This window comes from Fragaria vesca, linkage group LG3 (genome assembly GCF_000184155.1).
Source record: "Fragaria vesca subsp. vesca linkage group LG3, FraVesHawaii_1.0, whole genome shotgun sequence".
Taxonomy (NCBI): domain Eukaryota; kingdom Viridiplantae; phylum Streptophyta; class Magnoliopsida; order Rosales; family Rosaceae; genus Fragaria; species Fragaria vesca.
Genome location: NC_020493.1, coordinates 23,692,218 through 23,709,825, shown reverse-complemented (window position 1 = coordinate 23,709,825; position 17,608 = coordinate 23,692,218). Strand labels below are relative to the sequence as shown.

The 17,608-nt window shown below is 38.8% G+C and overlaps 3 protein-coding genes across 3 annotated transcripts; 2 read left to right on the top strand and 1 right to left on the bottom strand.

Moving 5' to 3' along the window:
• Positions 1-3,777: 3,777 nt before the first annotated feature.
• Positions 3,778-5,541, top strand: LOC101310884 (tyrosine-sulfated glycopeptide receptor 1-like). Its single transcript, XM_004296130.1, has one exon. The coding sequence runs from the start codon at positions 3,778-3,780 to the stop codon at positions 5,539-5,541; it is 1,764 nt and encodes a 587-aa protein (XP_004296178.1).
• Positions 5,542-9,674: 4,133 nt separating this feature from the next.
• LOC101310306 lies at positions 9,675-15,247 on the bottom strand. Its single transcript, XM_004296128.1, has 3 exons — positions 13,930-15,247; positions 12,332-12,633; positions 9,675-9,724 (listed from the first exon to the last, which is right to left on the bottom strand). Exons 1-2 carry the CDS (start codon positions 15,245-15,247, stop codon positions 12,572-12,574), a joined length of 1,380 nt encoding a protein of 459 aa, XP_004296176.1. The 3' UTR covers positions 9,675-9,724; positions 12,332-12,571.
• On the top strand, positions 10,636-12,377 carry LOC101310593 (tyrosine-sulfated glycopeptide receptor 1-like). The gene is made up of 2 exons (XM_004296129.1): positions 10,636-12,142; positions 12,355-12,377. Exons 1-2 carry the CDS (start codon positions 10,636-10,638, stop codon positions 12,375-12,377), a joined length of 1,530 nt encoding a protein of 509 aa, XP_004296177.1.
• Positions 15,248-17,608: the final 2,361 nt, after the last annotated feature.

Genomic DNA, 17,608 nt, shown 5'->3' with positions numbered 1-17,608 from the left:
ATCGCCTATTTATAAGGGTATTGTTATTACCACACCCAATTATTGCTATTAATACACTTCATCTATTTTTCTATCCACATATTTTTATTTTATTTACAAACTTGTCACTTGAATTTGATCGATAATTGGTTCTCATTATATATATGATGTGTTAATAGGAAAAAAAAAAAGATGTGTTAATATAGCACCACCCTAAAAAAAAGCATATTCGATATTCTACTTTCAAATTTTTCAATGGAGATGTATACCATGATAGGACTTGAACATGCTTCTATGCATGATATTGTGATGGATTCTGATGGTGGTTGTAAACTTGTAATAGTGTAATACAATTGCAGATTCTCATTCTGGAACTTCTCTCTTGGTTAACTTTATCCCCAAAAGAGTGTTGGGGTTCTAACCCTAACGTTTTAGAAGAAAATGAAAGTGTCAATAAAATATCTAAGAAAGTAAAATGGTCATGCATAGTTCGTGAGCCGTGCCTGGTTGATTCGGTAACTTAATCAACAACGTTGATTTCATCATGAATTCAAACATCACCGATATAAAAGTGTGTAAGTTATTTAATAAAAAAGTTAACAAAAAAAAATAGGTCATGCATATCTCAAAAGAAGAAAGCAGCAGCTCATATAGATGAGTCGTGGACATGACAGACACGTGTCATTCTGACACTGGTTACTACATCTCACGGCTACCTAACACGGTCACACCGATAGCACGAAACACTGTGTGTTTACAAACTAAACAGGACGTTTTAAGCACTTAAGACCAATCTATGCATTAGATTCTGTAAACTGAACGGTGAAAATGTGAAAATATAACTAAAAAATGAGTCAAAAATTGCACTTCACATTTTAATTTCAAAACGAAGTTTCGCTGTGGATAGAGATTGTATACACACACACACAAACTGAATGATGCGTTATAGAACTAACCGGTTAGTTTCATAATTCAAAGCTAACCCGCCCTTAACCCAACTTTTCGGTCATATGTCTGGATCTTTCATTGTTCAGCATGTAGTTCCCTATGCGTGGATCATCCCTGAATATTTCCAGCCAATTTGACAATCGTTTGGGTATTCAAAATAGTGATTTATTAATTATGAACATGATCGGTTTAAGTTAAATATCGGTTCGTCCATTAATTTGACACTGCTCGATACCCAAACCATCATTAGATTGGCTGAAAATTTTCTGTAACGCACATAGGGAACTATAAACTGAAGATTGGAAGATCTAGATATATGACCGAAAATTTTAGTTAATGGGGAGTTAGCTTTGTATTATGAAACTAACGCTCATCATATACACACACAAATAAGCATAATATCATATGAATGTATTGTTAAAAAAATTTCGGAACGCAACAAAGTTCTAATTCACGTACATGTACGTGTCATGCAAATCTATTGACTGAATTACATGAAAATTTTCGATTCTTGATTGAAGAATAAAAATTGTTTTCATATAAAAAAAATACAATATAATTGAGTCATTTTAGATTTTGGAAGGATGAAATAGTATTTTTCTTAAGAATTTCATGATCAAATTATTTTTCTCAACCACGTTGTGGATGATCTGATCCGAAGAGGGAATCACATAGCAAAATTAGACTCATTTCGGCTAAATCTATGGCTAGAAATTGAAAGCTGATATGGACTATTCTCTTCAAAGATGTATCTTATCGATCTGCAGATCTGTAAACTTCATCCAATTTATTTTCATAATAATTGGAAATTTAAATTGATATCTTCTTTTAATTCATTTGATTTTGTTTAAATATTCTTATCCAGTAATATTGTTATCTGGTTGCTCCAAACACTAGATAAGAGTAGCAAATCAAAATCCTTTACCAATCCAATCTGGCTTTGCCAATCCAATCTAGTCAAGTCTGCCAAACGTCTCCGGAAGGGAAACTAGAAGTGTAAAATGGGAAGAGGAACAAAGAAGAAGGTGATGTAGAAAATGTGAGATTGGTCAAAAACCAGACCTCAGAAGCGCGTTTTTGGTTGTAGTAATGTGGACCGGTTCAGGGGGTTTGGCTTTCTTATGGTTTTCATGACAGTAGCTCCTTCTTTGCAAGTTGCCTACTTAGAATATTCAATAGAAAATTTCACCTTAATCACTTTTTAAACATTTTTTCACCTATTTGGATGGACTTATATGTAATTGGCCTAATATTCAAACCGAGAAATACTGTCCTTTCCCAAGTTTGTTATTGACTTCTTGACTTATTCCTTATTTATTTCCTCTAGTATATCTTCCCAAATTTTTATTGGTCACTAAGTTGCATTTCTAGTATATCTTCTTAAAAGTTATATCTTCTTAGATTTTTGATGGTCACAGAGCCATACAAGATGTAAGTAAGAAGTCTACATGGGTGCGTCGGACGTCAATATCTTAGTGACTCCAACGTCAATGAAAAATTTAATACAAGGTCATTAATTTCACTGACTTCCTCATCCTATGGGGGTTCTTCCATCCCCTTCGTCACTAACACCACAAGACTAGAAATTAGTTCTTCCTTCTTTCTGTTTGTTTTCCCACCCCGCATATTCTCATATAATAGTTTGTTCGGAGTCATAACCTCTACAATGTTAGGTTTACAAATAATCAAAAACTTAACAAGTCACAACCCACTCACATTTCAGAGAAATCAACATTTTGAAAGTCATCAACAGCACACAGCACGCCAACATGGACTTAATTTAATTGATGTAACGACAATGTCTGGATCCCAATGTCTGCCTTCATGATAAACATTACTCACCCAGCCAAACATGATCTTTGTTGTTCACTCCATAACTCCATTTCACATGTAATCGAGAAGTCTACATGCATGCGTCAAATGTCATGAGTATCTGTTGAGATATCGATCCTGCATCGAAAATATGAGACCTTACCTGTGAGTTTATAAAGGTTTGGGTCACTCCACCCATTGCCAATCGGTTTTAGATGTGAACCCCATAATACTTTATCATGATATCAGAACGGGTTATCCATGTCCACGTGTGAATGAGTAACGGTCACACGAACGTGCGGGGGCGTGTTAAGATATCGATCCCACATTGGGAATATGAGACATTGCATGTGGGTTTATAAGAGTTTGGGCCACTCCACCCATTGCCAAATGGTTTTGGATGTGAACCTCATGCTACTTTATCAGTATCTAAGTGACTCCAGCGTCAATGAAAAATTTGATGCAAGGCTACTGTTTCAAGAATTGAAGCTAAGAAAAAAGTGAAGGCTCTTGGTTATATAAACAAGCACAAGGCTAGCTAGGTGAGCAACTCAAACTAAACCTGAACTGTCCCACAAACCAAGAAAGATGCTAGCAGGGCAACCTTATCACCCAATAGCTCAATACTTGCTTCTTATTCTACTTGGCTCCATTTCATCTACACATATTCATGCATACTCCTCAAGTGAAAGAACCTCTCTCTTGTCTTTTGCCCTCACTCTGTCTTCTCCTTCCTTAAATTGGACTAGCTTGGATTGTTGCAAATGGGAAGGCATTACTTGTGATGCGGTTGGTCGAGTAACCCATTTGCACCTATCCTCCAAAGGCCTCAAACTCAAAGGAGATCTTTTTTCCTCATCATCACTCAGTAATCTCACACATCTAACCTACCTCAATCTCTCTCGCAATTCACTTCGTGGTTCTTTAGATCAAGCTGGATTCTTCTTGTCCCTGGGTCGTCTTGAGGTACTTGATTTGAGTTTTAACTTTCTTTCTGGAGAGCTACCAGGTTCTCTATCATCATCCAATAATATTCGGATGGTGGATTTTTCTAGCAATCGGTTCCATGGTGCAATTCCATCATCCTTCTTCCAACAAGCAAAGAACTTGTCTCATTTCAATGTCACGAACAACCAATTCACAGGTTATATCCCCTCCCCTATTTGTGTCCACTCTTCTTCTTTGATTAGGCTATTAGATTTTTCCTACAATAATTTTGGAGGCAATCTCTCTCGCACACTAGGAAACTGTTCCAAACTGGAAGTTTTTCGTGCTGGTCACAATACCCTCTCAGGATCACTTCCGGAAGATATCTATAATTCTACCGCACTAGAAGAACTTGCAATCCCTGCAAATTCTTTTAGAGGGGGCATCAGTAACAGAATTGTTAAACTTACTAACCTCACAGTCCTTGACCTCTACTTGAATCAGTTCAGTGGCATGCTTCCAATAGATATTGGGAAGCTCTCCAAATTGAAAGTCTTGCTCCTTCATTCCAACAATCTAGAAGGTTCTTTGCCACCATCTTTGCTGAATTGCACAAACCTTATGGAACTGAATCTAGGATTCAACCTTTTGGACGGAGATATCTCAGCTTATAATTTCTCTAGACTTGGTCAACTTCGTAAACTTGTCTTCGTCAGTAATCATTTTACTGGTATCTTGCCAATAAGCCTTTACTCATGCAAGTCCCTTAGAGCAATTCAATTAAGCCACAACAACCTAGAGGGACAAATACAACCCGAGATTGCCTCATTAAAACACTTATCCTTCCTCGCACTTTCTGGGAACAGACTGACCAATCTCACAGGTGCTATGGATATATTGAAGGGCTGCAGAAATCTCACAGTACTCATTCTTTCATACAACTTCATAGGTGAAGAAATGCCAGATGGTGATCACATCGCTGACTTTGATGGGTTCCAAAATCTTAGGATTTTGGCTTTGAATGGTTGTGAGCTAACCGGTCAGATACCTATGTGGTTATCTAAGCTCAAGAAGCTAGAGATCTTGGATATGTCACGTGATAGAATCACAGGTTCAATTCCTACTTGGTTGGGGACTTCTCCAACACTTTTTTCTATAAACTTGCGGTCCAACCTAATCTCAGGTCAAATTCCAAAAGAACTTTGCACACTACCAATGTTGGTATCTGAACAAGCTGCAGCTCAAGTAGATCATGGTTATCTTGAATTGCCTTTCTACGCCTCCCAACCCATGCCTGATGCAAGCATTTTACAGTTCAATTCTCTGTCTTACTATCCACCATCTATAATGTTAGGCAACAATAGCATCAGTGGCAATATACCTACTGAAATCGGGAAGTTGCAACTTCTCCATATATTGGATCTCAGCGCCAACCAGGTGTCCGGCAACATTCCAGACCAAATATCGAATCTCAACAACTTGGAGACTCTGGATCTTTCAATGAATCATTTGTCAGGAGAAATCCCAGCTTTATTGGCGCATCTTAGTTTCTTGTCATCTTTAAATGTCTCATATAATAATTTGGAAGGAGAAATACCAAAAAGCACTCAGCTCCGAGGCATGAATGTGTCAGCATTTGAGGGGAATCCGAAGCTTTGTGGTTCCCCGCTTCTAAATCTGTGTCAACCATTCAATGGTACTGATTCAGATGATGATAAGAATGACGGGAATCAAATTATAGGCTTGTCTATTTCCGTTGTGCTTGGCTTCATTATAGGGTTAGTGGGAGTTTGTGGTTCATTATTGCTTATCAAGACCTGGAGGGATGCATATTTCAATTTCCTGTATACTGTACAAGAGAGGCTCAAATTATGAATGAGATTGGACAGTCTGCATAACAAGGGCGGGTTAGAAAAAATTCTTATGAGGCTAGAAGTTTGTACTTATTCTTAATTTTAGTGTATTTTAGTTTTAGGATTAAATTCAGTGTGCTACCATGTATTAAATATATGTTAGGTTTATGACAATTAAGTTGTTAGGGTATTTACGTCATTTTATATTCTAAGCTTTATATGTATTGTTGTAACCTCATTCTCTCGTAATCAAGATAGACACAATGTAGCCTTCATAACATTCTTCCTCTCTTTTCTTGTTTTCAGCATTTACATTCAATAAATCCATAATTTTAGCATGGTATCAGAGCCATATATGGTCACGATACGTGGCTATGTGCTTCTGAGGGTTTTTGCTTCCGCTTTTATCCATCAAGATTTCATTTTCAGTTTTTTCAATTTCCCCCAAATCAAAAACCCTAAACCCGATTAATCCAATATATGTGTGCTAGTGTCAAATCTATGGCCATTCTCTGTTAGGGCATCTCCAACAATGGTTGCCATACCCAAACCCATACTCAAAACCCATAAAAATTCATCTCCAACAATTAAAACCCATACCCAATTATGGGTTCCTACTACACAGACGACCCAAAATGGGTCGAGTTGCAAGGAGGAAACCCAAAATTGCAGACGCGGGACCCAAATGGCAGCAGAAGGCGGCAGGTGCACGTGAAAGACTGGGCAGCGACAGGAGCTACGCGCGGCGAGCTTCGTCTGTGGAGAACGCGCGCTAAAGACAGAAAAACGGGCAGATGAGGAGCGCGCGGGAGCGCGAGACGCGCCAATCACGCGTGAGCGGGAGATGCACACCTGCGGCTGAACCACGTGAGCTCGCTTCTGACCCTCCAACGGTCCAAAAACGCTCGGCCCAAATTGAATGATCATTCAAATCGTCAGGTCCAGAAAAAATAGGCCTAAACATTATATATGAAATTTATTTATTTGTTGATGATCAAAACCTATACTCATACCCATACTCATACCCAAATTATATAAAATGTTTAAAATTTAGGTATGAGTATGGGTTTTGATATAATGGTTGGAGATGAAATATGAGTTTGAATAGTAATGGGTTTGAGTAACTCAAAATATGGGTATGAGTTTGGGTATGACAACCATCGTTGGAGATGCCCTTATCGATGCCATCCTCTGAAAACGAAAATCTCAGATAGGGATTTGCGATTAGAAATCGTATCGGAATCTGCTTCTGTGAGTCAGATGTCGTCGACGTAATCGGGGTACTCTTCTGTACTTCGGTTACCGTCACAGTACTTCTCTGCTTCTGCGACGTCAGGGGGCGAGCTAGAGTTCCAAGAGCCCTCACCTAAAAGCAGTCAATTTGTCCAATTTCACCGCATTCATCACTATGATTCAATATGAGAGCAGCTGGTAATTTCTTTCTGATCTAGGCTTTTCTATCACATGAGACATGAAATCTCTCTGTTGGTTGTGTCTATTTTTGGGAGATGCCTATGATGTAGTGTTGAAGTCGAGTTGGTAGTTTGAAGGTGTTCCAACATATGCTTAGATTGTTGCTATATGATGGTGAGGACATTAGAGCTCTATCAATTTATATTATATCTGCTTGGACGCTTTGGAATTTTTTGGCTACTCTTATGGTTTCAGTATTACTTGGTGTCTTCTAAATGCAAAGTAGAGAGAGCAGAAAGCATGAAAGCACAATGCTAAGTTGTTTATTTGTTCCTGGAGACTACTCAGTTACTTCGCTGTTTTGCTGCATAAGTTGATGAGGACAGTAGGAGCTATATCTATCGATTGATATGATTCTTAGCATGGGGGTGAATATTGTGAGCTTCTATTTTGGACTGGTGATTGTGGCATGATAATTTTGGATTATGGATTGTTCTCTGGCTCTAGTGTGCAGTTCATGAATGAATTCGGTGAATTAGGTTCTGGTTCCTTTGTTATTTGGAAGTTTTTGCATTCAATTATGATTTGCCTCAATTGATTCCGCAGTAGTCCATTCTGGTTAGATGTCATCTCTGCCTATTCACATTACAATGCTACGTGAAGAAAAATTTGGAGTTATAAGGTTGATTTGTTGTGGTTTGGCCCGATATGCTCATATGATGCTTGAACATATTCAATTGCCCACAGTCTTGTCCATTTTTTATTTCTTTTTAGCCTATCTTTCCTTTCTTATTCTCTACAATTTCCACTGAAACAAAATTTTGTACAATTACCGATGAAATTTTTACCAAATCTGGTCTTGTTATCCTTTAAGCTTCACTTTCACTTTGTTTGTACAATTATATTTCAAACAACTTTGTACAATTACCAGTGGCATTTGGATTACTGTTCAATTTCAGTCTTTGCTAGCTTCTATTCAATTACAATACAAAAAGAAACATCAAGTCCAAAATCTGTTCACTTACTTTCTAAACCAAATTTTGAAAAAGAGCACTACCATTCGTTTTTGCCTTCTGCTTTTTTGTTTTCCTTTTTTGTTTTGTTTTTTGTTTTATTCTGCTTCTGGGCTAAGGCTGTGGGCACCTCATTAAAAGTGAGACCATGCAAATGCATATGTAGCAGAATGGTAGGTAATATGCAGTGTGTAGTGGATGCAGCCTTTTAGATTTTTCAGTATGAAAAGTCAGATATCAACAAATTTTTCAAGTTCAAGAAGAATTTTCAGTTTTTACTCAAATTATGGTTTGTTTGATGCGCTGCTACCCTTGCTCTCCTCCTTTATGTTGCCTCATTTGTTGCCGTGACCAACAAGCCAACAAGATCTTATAGATGCTTGGTTATTGGCTTCTTAGCTTGAAGTCTGTGTTGCTATTGCTTGAAAGCCTTGACTGATATTGCATGCAGTATCTTGAGCATTGAAGAAGACTCTATTGTGATACATTTGAGACTTATATATCTTGATCCAGCCATTACACTTGGGTGATTCTAGTGTTAACACATTTGTAGCAAGTCAAGATGGAAGCTAGTTGATCTTATCATATCAAGTTGTTAGGTTATTGGATTGGGTGTTTTCTTGTATTTTTTTGGGTTATATTTGTGTAGTTTGCAGGCAACCATTATGCTTGTTCCCAAGGATATGGTTGAGGGGGGGTGTTAAATATATGCTAGGTTTATGACAATTAAGTCGCAAGGGCATTTACGTCATTCTATATTCTAAGCTCTATATGTATTGTTGTAACCTCATTCTCTCTTAATCAAGATAAGACACAATGTAGCCTCCATAACATTCTTGCTCTCCTTTCTTGTTTTCAGCATTTACATTCAATAAATCCATGATTTTAGCACCCTGAACTTTAGGTCATTTATCAGTTGTGTCCCTGATCTTATTTTTTCATCACGTGTACCCTTGTGCTTTTTAAATCGATCACTCAGCAAATCCTTGCTTCTTTTTAAGCTTATAGTTTTCAAGTCCATCAGATCTTGGAAAGTAAGTTTCTACTAAATCTGAATCTTAATTTACTATATTAAAGTGAGTAAAGGTTTTCCACTTTTAGTTTACCCTATACTTCTGAGTTCGGATAATGAAATTGTAGCTGATACGTACTTCTGGGTTACATCTTGTAGCTGTGACTGAACTATCATGGAAGCAAACACAAGCATTATGTGATGTGCTGATTCGTTGGTGGTTCTTGTCAACCTAAGATGTTCAGAGATGTTCATCACCAACTTGACCTATCATCTATGCAATACGTAGCCTCTCTTTTCATGCCTCCCCTTCAACCTGCATTGCTTTATCTTCAAATTTATTTCGGACTTTTATCCAGCCTTCAAAATTCATATAAAACCTGGTTTGAAAACAACTTATTAGTGGACTCAGAAGTCAGAATTAGTTAGAAAATATGTCTGAAAAGCGCTGGAAACAGAGTAAATGTATAGAATTTCTGAATTTGTTCTCCCCAAGAATCCTGTCCATGAACAACTTCGTTAGTTTTTGTCTTGTTAATTTCCAAAGTACCTTCATATTTTATAGGCCTTCTGTTGAAGTCACTGGTCATTGGCATGACTGCTGCTTTGTTCACTAGCGGGCAGCGATCTAATTGACATTATTCTTCTTCATTGTCTCGCTTCTTGTGTCTGCACTTGGACTACAGAACCAACTGCTAAGCTGCAAGTCCGAATCTCAGATGTTACTTCTGCCTGCCACCATCCATTATGCTGTTAGTGTTGTCTACCTGCAGCAGTATCAACACAGCATTATCAGTCCTGTAAAGATTAGTGTACATCGCAACTTACCAACTACTAAAGTCAAGCTCAGGTAACTGAACAACTTTAAAGCAACACGTACGACTATGCAGTGGCCTTACAAATGACTACAACCGAAATTAAATGGAATATATCAACGTTTACATGGGAATATAGCTCCCTCTTTCACTTGTCACTCTGAATTTGGATTAGAGTTTTCTTTCAAACAGCAAATACAGACCTGAGGAATCTGCACATTGTTTATACAAAAGCTTTGTACACAGAGAACAGAAATACTCCACGAAAGGGTTGTGTTTGCAAATCAACAGATAAACAAAGAGCATATAGCAACACTCCACATATATGCAAATCAGTACATACACACCGTATATGGTTTGATTCAAAGTTTGAACTTCCTGCACCAGAAAGGCCAAAGATGGGCCTGATCTCTTTCGACCTTTTTCATTGTGATGATAACTGTGCAAATCAACAGGACAAAAAACATCAGAAGCTAGATAGCCAGATTGTACATGCTTTGGTGTTTTGATTTGTTTGGCTGATTAAGGGGCACTTCATTCTCATAACTCATAATAACTCTAAGTAAACAAAGACTGCTAGACAAATTCTATGAGCAAATGAAGACGCGCATATGCCACAAAACTTAGAATCTTAGATAGAGAGTTCATGCCCAAATATCTTCTTTTATTTAATCTATATGAAAATGATAGCTATCTGTCTCAAAAAAGATGTAATGACGGTCAGACTGGATTATTGACTTGCTGATCCTTCTGGCAACCTAAGTGGTCAGCATTTAATTAGCAATGCTGACCAGTTCCATATAATACAAGCATGAGTGGGATATGATCCATAAGACAGACTTGCTAGCGCAGCTCATCACCAAATGGCTTATGCATTCCTTTTCTTCCTGCTCTTGATATTCTCTTTCAATATCATACTTGAAAACATTCATGCTTGCAACCAAAGTGAGCGCAGCTCTCTGCTGTCGTTTTCTCTCACTCTGTCATCTCCTCAGTTGAATTGGACTTCCTTTGATTGTTGCAATTGGGAGGGGATCACATGTAATCAGGATGGTTGGATTACTCATTTGCAGTTACCTTCCAAAGGACTTAAACTCAAGGAAGGTACTTTTCTATCATCCTCACTTGGAAATCTCACACATCTCACCCACTTGAATCTCTCCCACAATTCACTTTACGGTTCACTAGATCAAAGTACAGGATTCTTCTCGTCTTTGAATCATTTGGAGATCCTTGATTTGAGCTATAACCTTCTTTCCGGAGAGCTACCATCTTCTTTACCATCCCAAAACATCCGAAAGCTTGATTTGTCCAGCAATCACTTGCATGGTGCAATTCCAACTTCATTCTTCCAAAAAGCTTTGAATTTGACTAGTTTCAATGTTAGCAACAACACATTCTCAGGTTCTATCCCATCATCAATTTGTCTTCATTCTTCTCCCTTGATTAGGCTATTGGATTTTTCATTCAATGAATTTAGTGGCAAAATTTCTCAAGGACTAGGTGAGTGTTCCAAACTGCATGTTTTTCGTGCTGGTCACAATGACTTGTCAGGTTTACTTTCAGAGGACATCTACAATGCTACCACAGTTGAAGAAATTTCTTTACCTCACAATTCGCTAGACGGAGCCATTGGTGAAAGAATTGCCAACCTTACAAACCTCTCAATCCTTGACCTCAACTCTAATGTATTGACTGGCGTGCTCCCTGAAAGTATTGGCAAGCTCTCCAAACTGAAACTATTACTCCTTCAGTTCAATAATCTTGAAGGTTCTCTGCCCCCATCTTTGATGAATTGCACAAGCCTTGCAGAATTGAATATGGGATTTAACAATTTGGAAGGTAATATCTCTGAGCTTAATTTTTCCAGACTTATCAGCCTCAGTAAGCTTGATATTGGGAAGAATCACCTCACCGGTATGTTTCCAGTGAGCCTTTACTCTTGCAAGTACCTGAAAGCAATTCGGCTGAGTGGCAATGATCTAGAAGGAGAAATACAACCTGAGATTCTGTCATTGAAGTCCTTGTCCTTCCTCTCGCTTGCTTATAACAGAATGACTAATATCGCCAAGGCAATGAAGATACTGATGCATTGCAAAAATCTTGTAGTCCTATCCCTTGCATCTAATTTTGTAGGTGAGGAATTTCCAGATGATCTTGGCGTCGTCGATTTTGATGGTTTCCAAAATCTTCGAATGTTAGTTTTGCGTCAATGTGAGCTGACAGGTCAACTACCTATATGGCTATCTAAGGTCAAGAAACTAAAGATCTTGGCTCTTGAGTCCAATAGAATCACAGGAATAATTCCTAGTTGGTTGGGGACTCTTCCAAGGCTCTTTTTTATACAATTGGACAATAACCAAATTTCAGGTGAATTTCCGAAAGAGCTTTGTAAACTACCAATGTTAGTATCTGAAAGCTCTACAGCTCAAGATGATGATATTTATCTTGAATTGCCAATATATGGATATCAGAGTCCAACACTACGGCAGTACAAATTATTTTCTTCCTTTCCTCCTGCAATAAACATAGGCAATAATACCATTAGTGGAAACATACCTACTGAGATTGGTCAATTGCAGCTTCTTCGTACATTGAGCCTTAGCAATAACAACTTTTCCGGCAACATTCCAGAGCAACTGTCCGACCTCAAAAACTTGGAGAATTTGGACCTCTCCATGAATCATTTGTCTGGAAAAATCCCACTGTCATTGACTAGTCTCAACTTCTTGTCATCTTTTAATGTCTCATACAATAATCTTGAAGGAGGAATTCCAACAAGTACTCAGCTCCAAAGCTTCAATGCCTCTGCCTTCGAGGGGAATCCCAAACTTTGTGGTCCACCACTTTCAAATGAGTGCCTGCCAAATCCAAATAAAGGCATTAAGAAAGAAAAAAACAATAATCAATATCTTGTTGACATTAATGGGCAACAAATTCCATGGCTTTCAGTTGTTCTTGGGTTCATTGTAGGATTCTTGGGAGTTTGTAGTTCTATATATATGCATATCTGGAAAATGTACACAGTATGTGATGATAACAGTATGTATGCAGCATATATATATATATATATATATATATATCTCCAGGTTTGTATTAAATTAGTCTGTTTCGTTTATTGGTAATGTATAAACTGTAAAGTAAGTTCTCACAAATATTCTGTAATCTTCTTCTGTTTGGTGTTTGGAGTGATGAGATCAGAAAAGAATAAAACAAAATTATGTATCTGCTGTTCATATCCTTCAATCATCCGTTGTGCTTTTTTCTACCTGCAACAGTTCTCTAAATGTTTGTAAGACTTGGCGACAATTAAAATCTAGCCTAATTAGCTCAATAAAACAGCTACGGAAGCAAGTACACTAGCACTGCCTTCAAAAAAATGAAAATAATTGGAATGAAATGGATACTTCAACTTGTCAATGGGATGAAGGGAACAGATCGAACTCCCTCTTTCAATTGTCAAGAGTTTTCAAACAGAAAATACACACCTAGATACAGGATCATAAGAAATGCACACACAAACAACTTGTGACTTTCTGCGATAAAGGGTTCAAGTAAAACTGTAAAACACCTACACAAGTCTATACTCTCTTGCAAGAAATTGTACATCAAGTACCCAGAAAATCAAAATCTTTCCAAGTCCTTTATGTACTAGCTCCATACATACTATCAAGAACCTCATAGACTGATTTTCTATATTATTAACATCTAAAAAAGATCAGACCCCCACAGCACAGAAAAATGGCTTATTTGATGGTTTGCTTCCTCAAATGCTCAGAAGTAAAAACAAATCCAGAAACCAAAGTTCCAGTGTTTTCTCAATACAATTCACACAAGAACAGTAAAAGGCATTACTCAAGAGAAACCACGATCACCTTCACATCGACTGAATATCAGTTCCTTGGAAACACTTGCTTTTACAGACATATAGTATCAAAAAGTTTTACATTTCACCCCAACACATAGAAATGTCCTAACTCTTTTCCTCATATTAATAGTAAATTTGACACAAGAAACAATCAATCATTCATTCATTCAGTGTAAAAAGTAAGACCTGTGAATTAAAGCCTGGGAAAAACCAAGAAGCTCACCCATGCCATTTCATGGCTAGAGAAAGCTCCTTTGATATGATCCTCCAGAAAACCTTGATGACAAACCTCGAGTCATGTCTTCTGAATCCAGTTTCACACTTTGTCTACCACCTGCCAAATCCTTCTCACGGTCCCAAGGCTTCCACGGATGTTTCCCCACCCAGTCTTCCTCCTCTACCTGTTGCTTGGAGTGCTTCCTCTTCAAACGGCTCGCTCTAATCTCCTCTTTGTGCTTTTGTAACAATGACTTCGATCGTTTCTCTTTATTACATCTGTCCATCAACTCTGCATCTAAACTCCTCTTCCTCTCCTCCTCATTCGAAGCAAGCGATGAAAACTCATTATAGGCTTTTAAGTAATCCATCTTAGCCTTCCGAGCTCTTTCAGATGGAGCATCAGTCCAACAACCAGTATCTCCACGCCCTTCTTTAGCATTGCTGCTAAACATTGTCGATTGCATTGTACTCATACCATGTTTCCTCTCCGGTGGGAGCTCTGTCATCCACTCATCTCTTCTTCGTGCCGATTTAACAACACTCACATCACCTGCCATGTTTCTCTTTTTGAATCTCTCCTGCTTCTCTTTGAGCTCAATCTTCTCATCCAGCGCTCTCCGCTTCTCCGGATCCTGTAACTCCTTAAACGCCTTGTTCAGCTTCACAAATGCTTGGCTAGCTTGAGGGTGTGAGCATTTATCAGGATGCACCAAAAGCGACAACTTCCAGTACCTTTTCTTGATGTTATCAGCAGACACATTGTGGTTTGCTCCCAATATGTCATACAGGTTATCATCCTCTGCTTCCATGATCCTTGTCACCTCTTCGAAACGATCACTCTGGCTAGCTGATTCACCTTCAGCAGCCACAACACGTGGTGCAGGTCCTATAAAAACCCGATTACCTTTTTCTTCCAACTCAGCTTCCCTCAACTCGGCCTCTGCCTCTCTCAATTTGGCTACAGCAGCAAGTAGCTCCGGCGTCGGCATCTCCGGCCCAATTGGCCTTCTCTCAGGAGGAGGAGGAGGACCATGATCATCATCTTCATCATCTAAACAAGGCGTGATCATGGACCCAATAACCTCCAAAGTTGGAGGAACATGTGGAGGCAACACAAAAGATCCGTGATCTAGTTCCTTAAGATTCAAGCAAAGAAACAGAGCTCTGAGAGGCTTGATCAAAGATTTCTGAGATATTCCGGTTATGTCCACCGCTTTGCCGCCATCGATCAATTGCAGAAGCTGCTTCAAATCGCACCCGATATTCGGAACCTCCTTCAGCAAGTCTCGCACAACCGCTTGCGGATCACCACCAGAAACAGAATCAGAATCATCATCAATCTCATGATCTCTCTTTTTCTTCTTCCTATCGTTGTCTTTCGGTTTCATTCTGTTTAGTCTCTGTTTCGTCTCTGCGGAATTCCAATTCCAGAATTTAAGAGGTAAAAGAAAATATAAAAGAAAAATAATTTCATGCGGGCTAGAAAAAAAGTGCTATGGCTAGGCGGTCAGCCATGCGTGGGCCATAATGGGCTACGGGGTCCACCATTTAAAAAAAAAAAGAAGAGTGGGTTGGGCCTAATTTATAATTCCTGCGGGCTAGGCAGATGTGACGTGGGGCTAGGCTGTCCAGGTGATGCGGGCCTTAACGGGCTACGTGGCCCACCATTTAAATTGAAAAGAAAAAAAAAAAAAGGAAAATAAACCTCTCTGAGCTCGCTCTTCTCCCGCCCCCTCCATCTCCCGCCGCTACTCCTCAGTTCTCCGCCGTCGTCACCACCTCCTTCCGCCTCCCTTTCTAGTCTGTTGATGAAATTCTACTGCTACTGCCAGTGGGGAAAGCAAACCTTTCTTTTCGTTGAACTCTTCATGATTATTCAAGGTCTTCTCACCATGTCTGTGTAAGTTCCTTCGATTCTCCACAAATCATCTCTCTGGAAATATACCAGCATCATTAACAAGCCTTAATTTCTTGGCAGTATATAATGTCTCATACAATAATCTGGAAGGCCTAATACCAACAGGAACTCAGCTCCTAAGCTTCAATGCATCTACATTTGAGGGGAATCCCAACCTCTGTGGGTTTCCACTTCCAAATGAATGCCAACTTCCACTCCCAAATGATGGTCTTGATGGAGATGATAACAGTGAGGATCAGGTTCCATGGTTTGTATTTCCTGTTGTGCTTGGTTTTTTCGTAGGATTTTGGTCAGTATGTGGTTCTTTGATTTTTATCAAGACCTGGAGATATGCTTATTTCCGATTCCTCAATAACGCATACGACAGCCTCTATGTGATGATAGCTTTTTTTATTTTTTTATTTTTATTTTTTATAAAATACTAACAAGGATTAGGCGATATTAGCTCCACTATAGCAGTCTGGTGGGTGACAGAGCACCCACTCTACCCTGAAGGGGACCGCTACAACCGGGAACCCACCGCCCGTCCCTTATCAGAATTTTTATTTAAAATAATAAAAGAAATTACATGAAAAGAGGAATTGGGGACTAGGCCAAAACCATTCCAATTACAAACCAAAGCAACATACAAAAAGACATTCTACCCATAAAAAACCAGGCAATCTTCCCACTATGAAAACCGATAATTATGGATACCCAAATAATCCGCTTGCAAGAAACCATAAAGCTCAGTAGGAGGATTATCATACCAAGTAAATGAAGCATTTGACAACCCCAAGTTTGCCATCTTGTCAGCTACCATATTTCCTTCTCTAAAAATATGACTGCAACGGAAGTTCATTTGACGAATTATAGAAAGACAGTTATTCCAACGAACTCTTAAGTTCCACGGAGGAGAAAAAGACCTGGAAGAAAAGCAAGCTACCACACTAACAGAGTCACTTTCCAACCATAAGTAGACCCACCCTTTATCATGAGCAATTTCAATTGCCAAGATAACAGCATAAAGTTCAAAATAAAAAGAAGTATTCCATCCAAGCGAATGACAAAAACTCCCTAAAACCCCACCTGAGGCATCACGAAACACACCCCCACAAGCTGCTGGACCTGGATTTCCTTTTGCTAAACCTTCTGTGTTTACTTTGATCCAAGGAAAAAACGAAGGCTGCCATAAGACATGTTGAATTCTAGGAGCCTTACCACCTTTAGGAGCAACTCCAAGAGAGGCCAATAAACGGGCATCAAGAACACCCTTATAGTGACCAGGAGCAAAAAGGCTAATTTGACGAATCCATGCCATAATTGAGCAACACATTGTATAGAAATTAGGGGATCGATTATCAAACCTTAGCTTATTCCGAGCCTTCCATAGAGCCATGAAAGTAAACATGCCAGCTGCTAGCCACAAATTAAAAAGCTGCGAGGAAAAAGGCTTTCGACAGTAGCTCTTCCAAAAATCTATCAGGGAGTTGAAAGAAGATAAAGAAGTGCCAAATTGAGCAGCTAACCATCTCCAGACCCGTTGGGAAAAAGGGCATTGTAAAAATAAATGCAATGATGTCTCACCAGAACAATAACATAACTGACAGATAGTCACAATAGGAATTCTGCTAATTTTCACTCTATCATCAGTTGGAAGCCGATCAAAAAGAATTCTCCATACCAAAAAAGAGTAACGAGGTGGGATGAATGATCGCCATACATTACAAGCCCAATCTTTGATAGTGTTGTGGTGCCTCAGAAATTCAAACCCAACAGAAAAAGTTAACTCACCGGAGGTAGAGGGCTCCCAAATAAGCATATCTGACTCATCAATAAGAGGGAGTGCCAA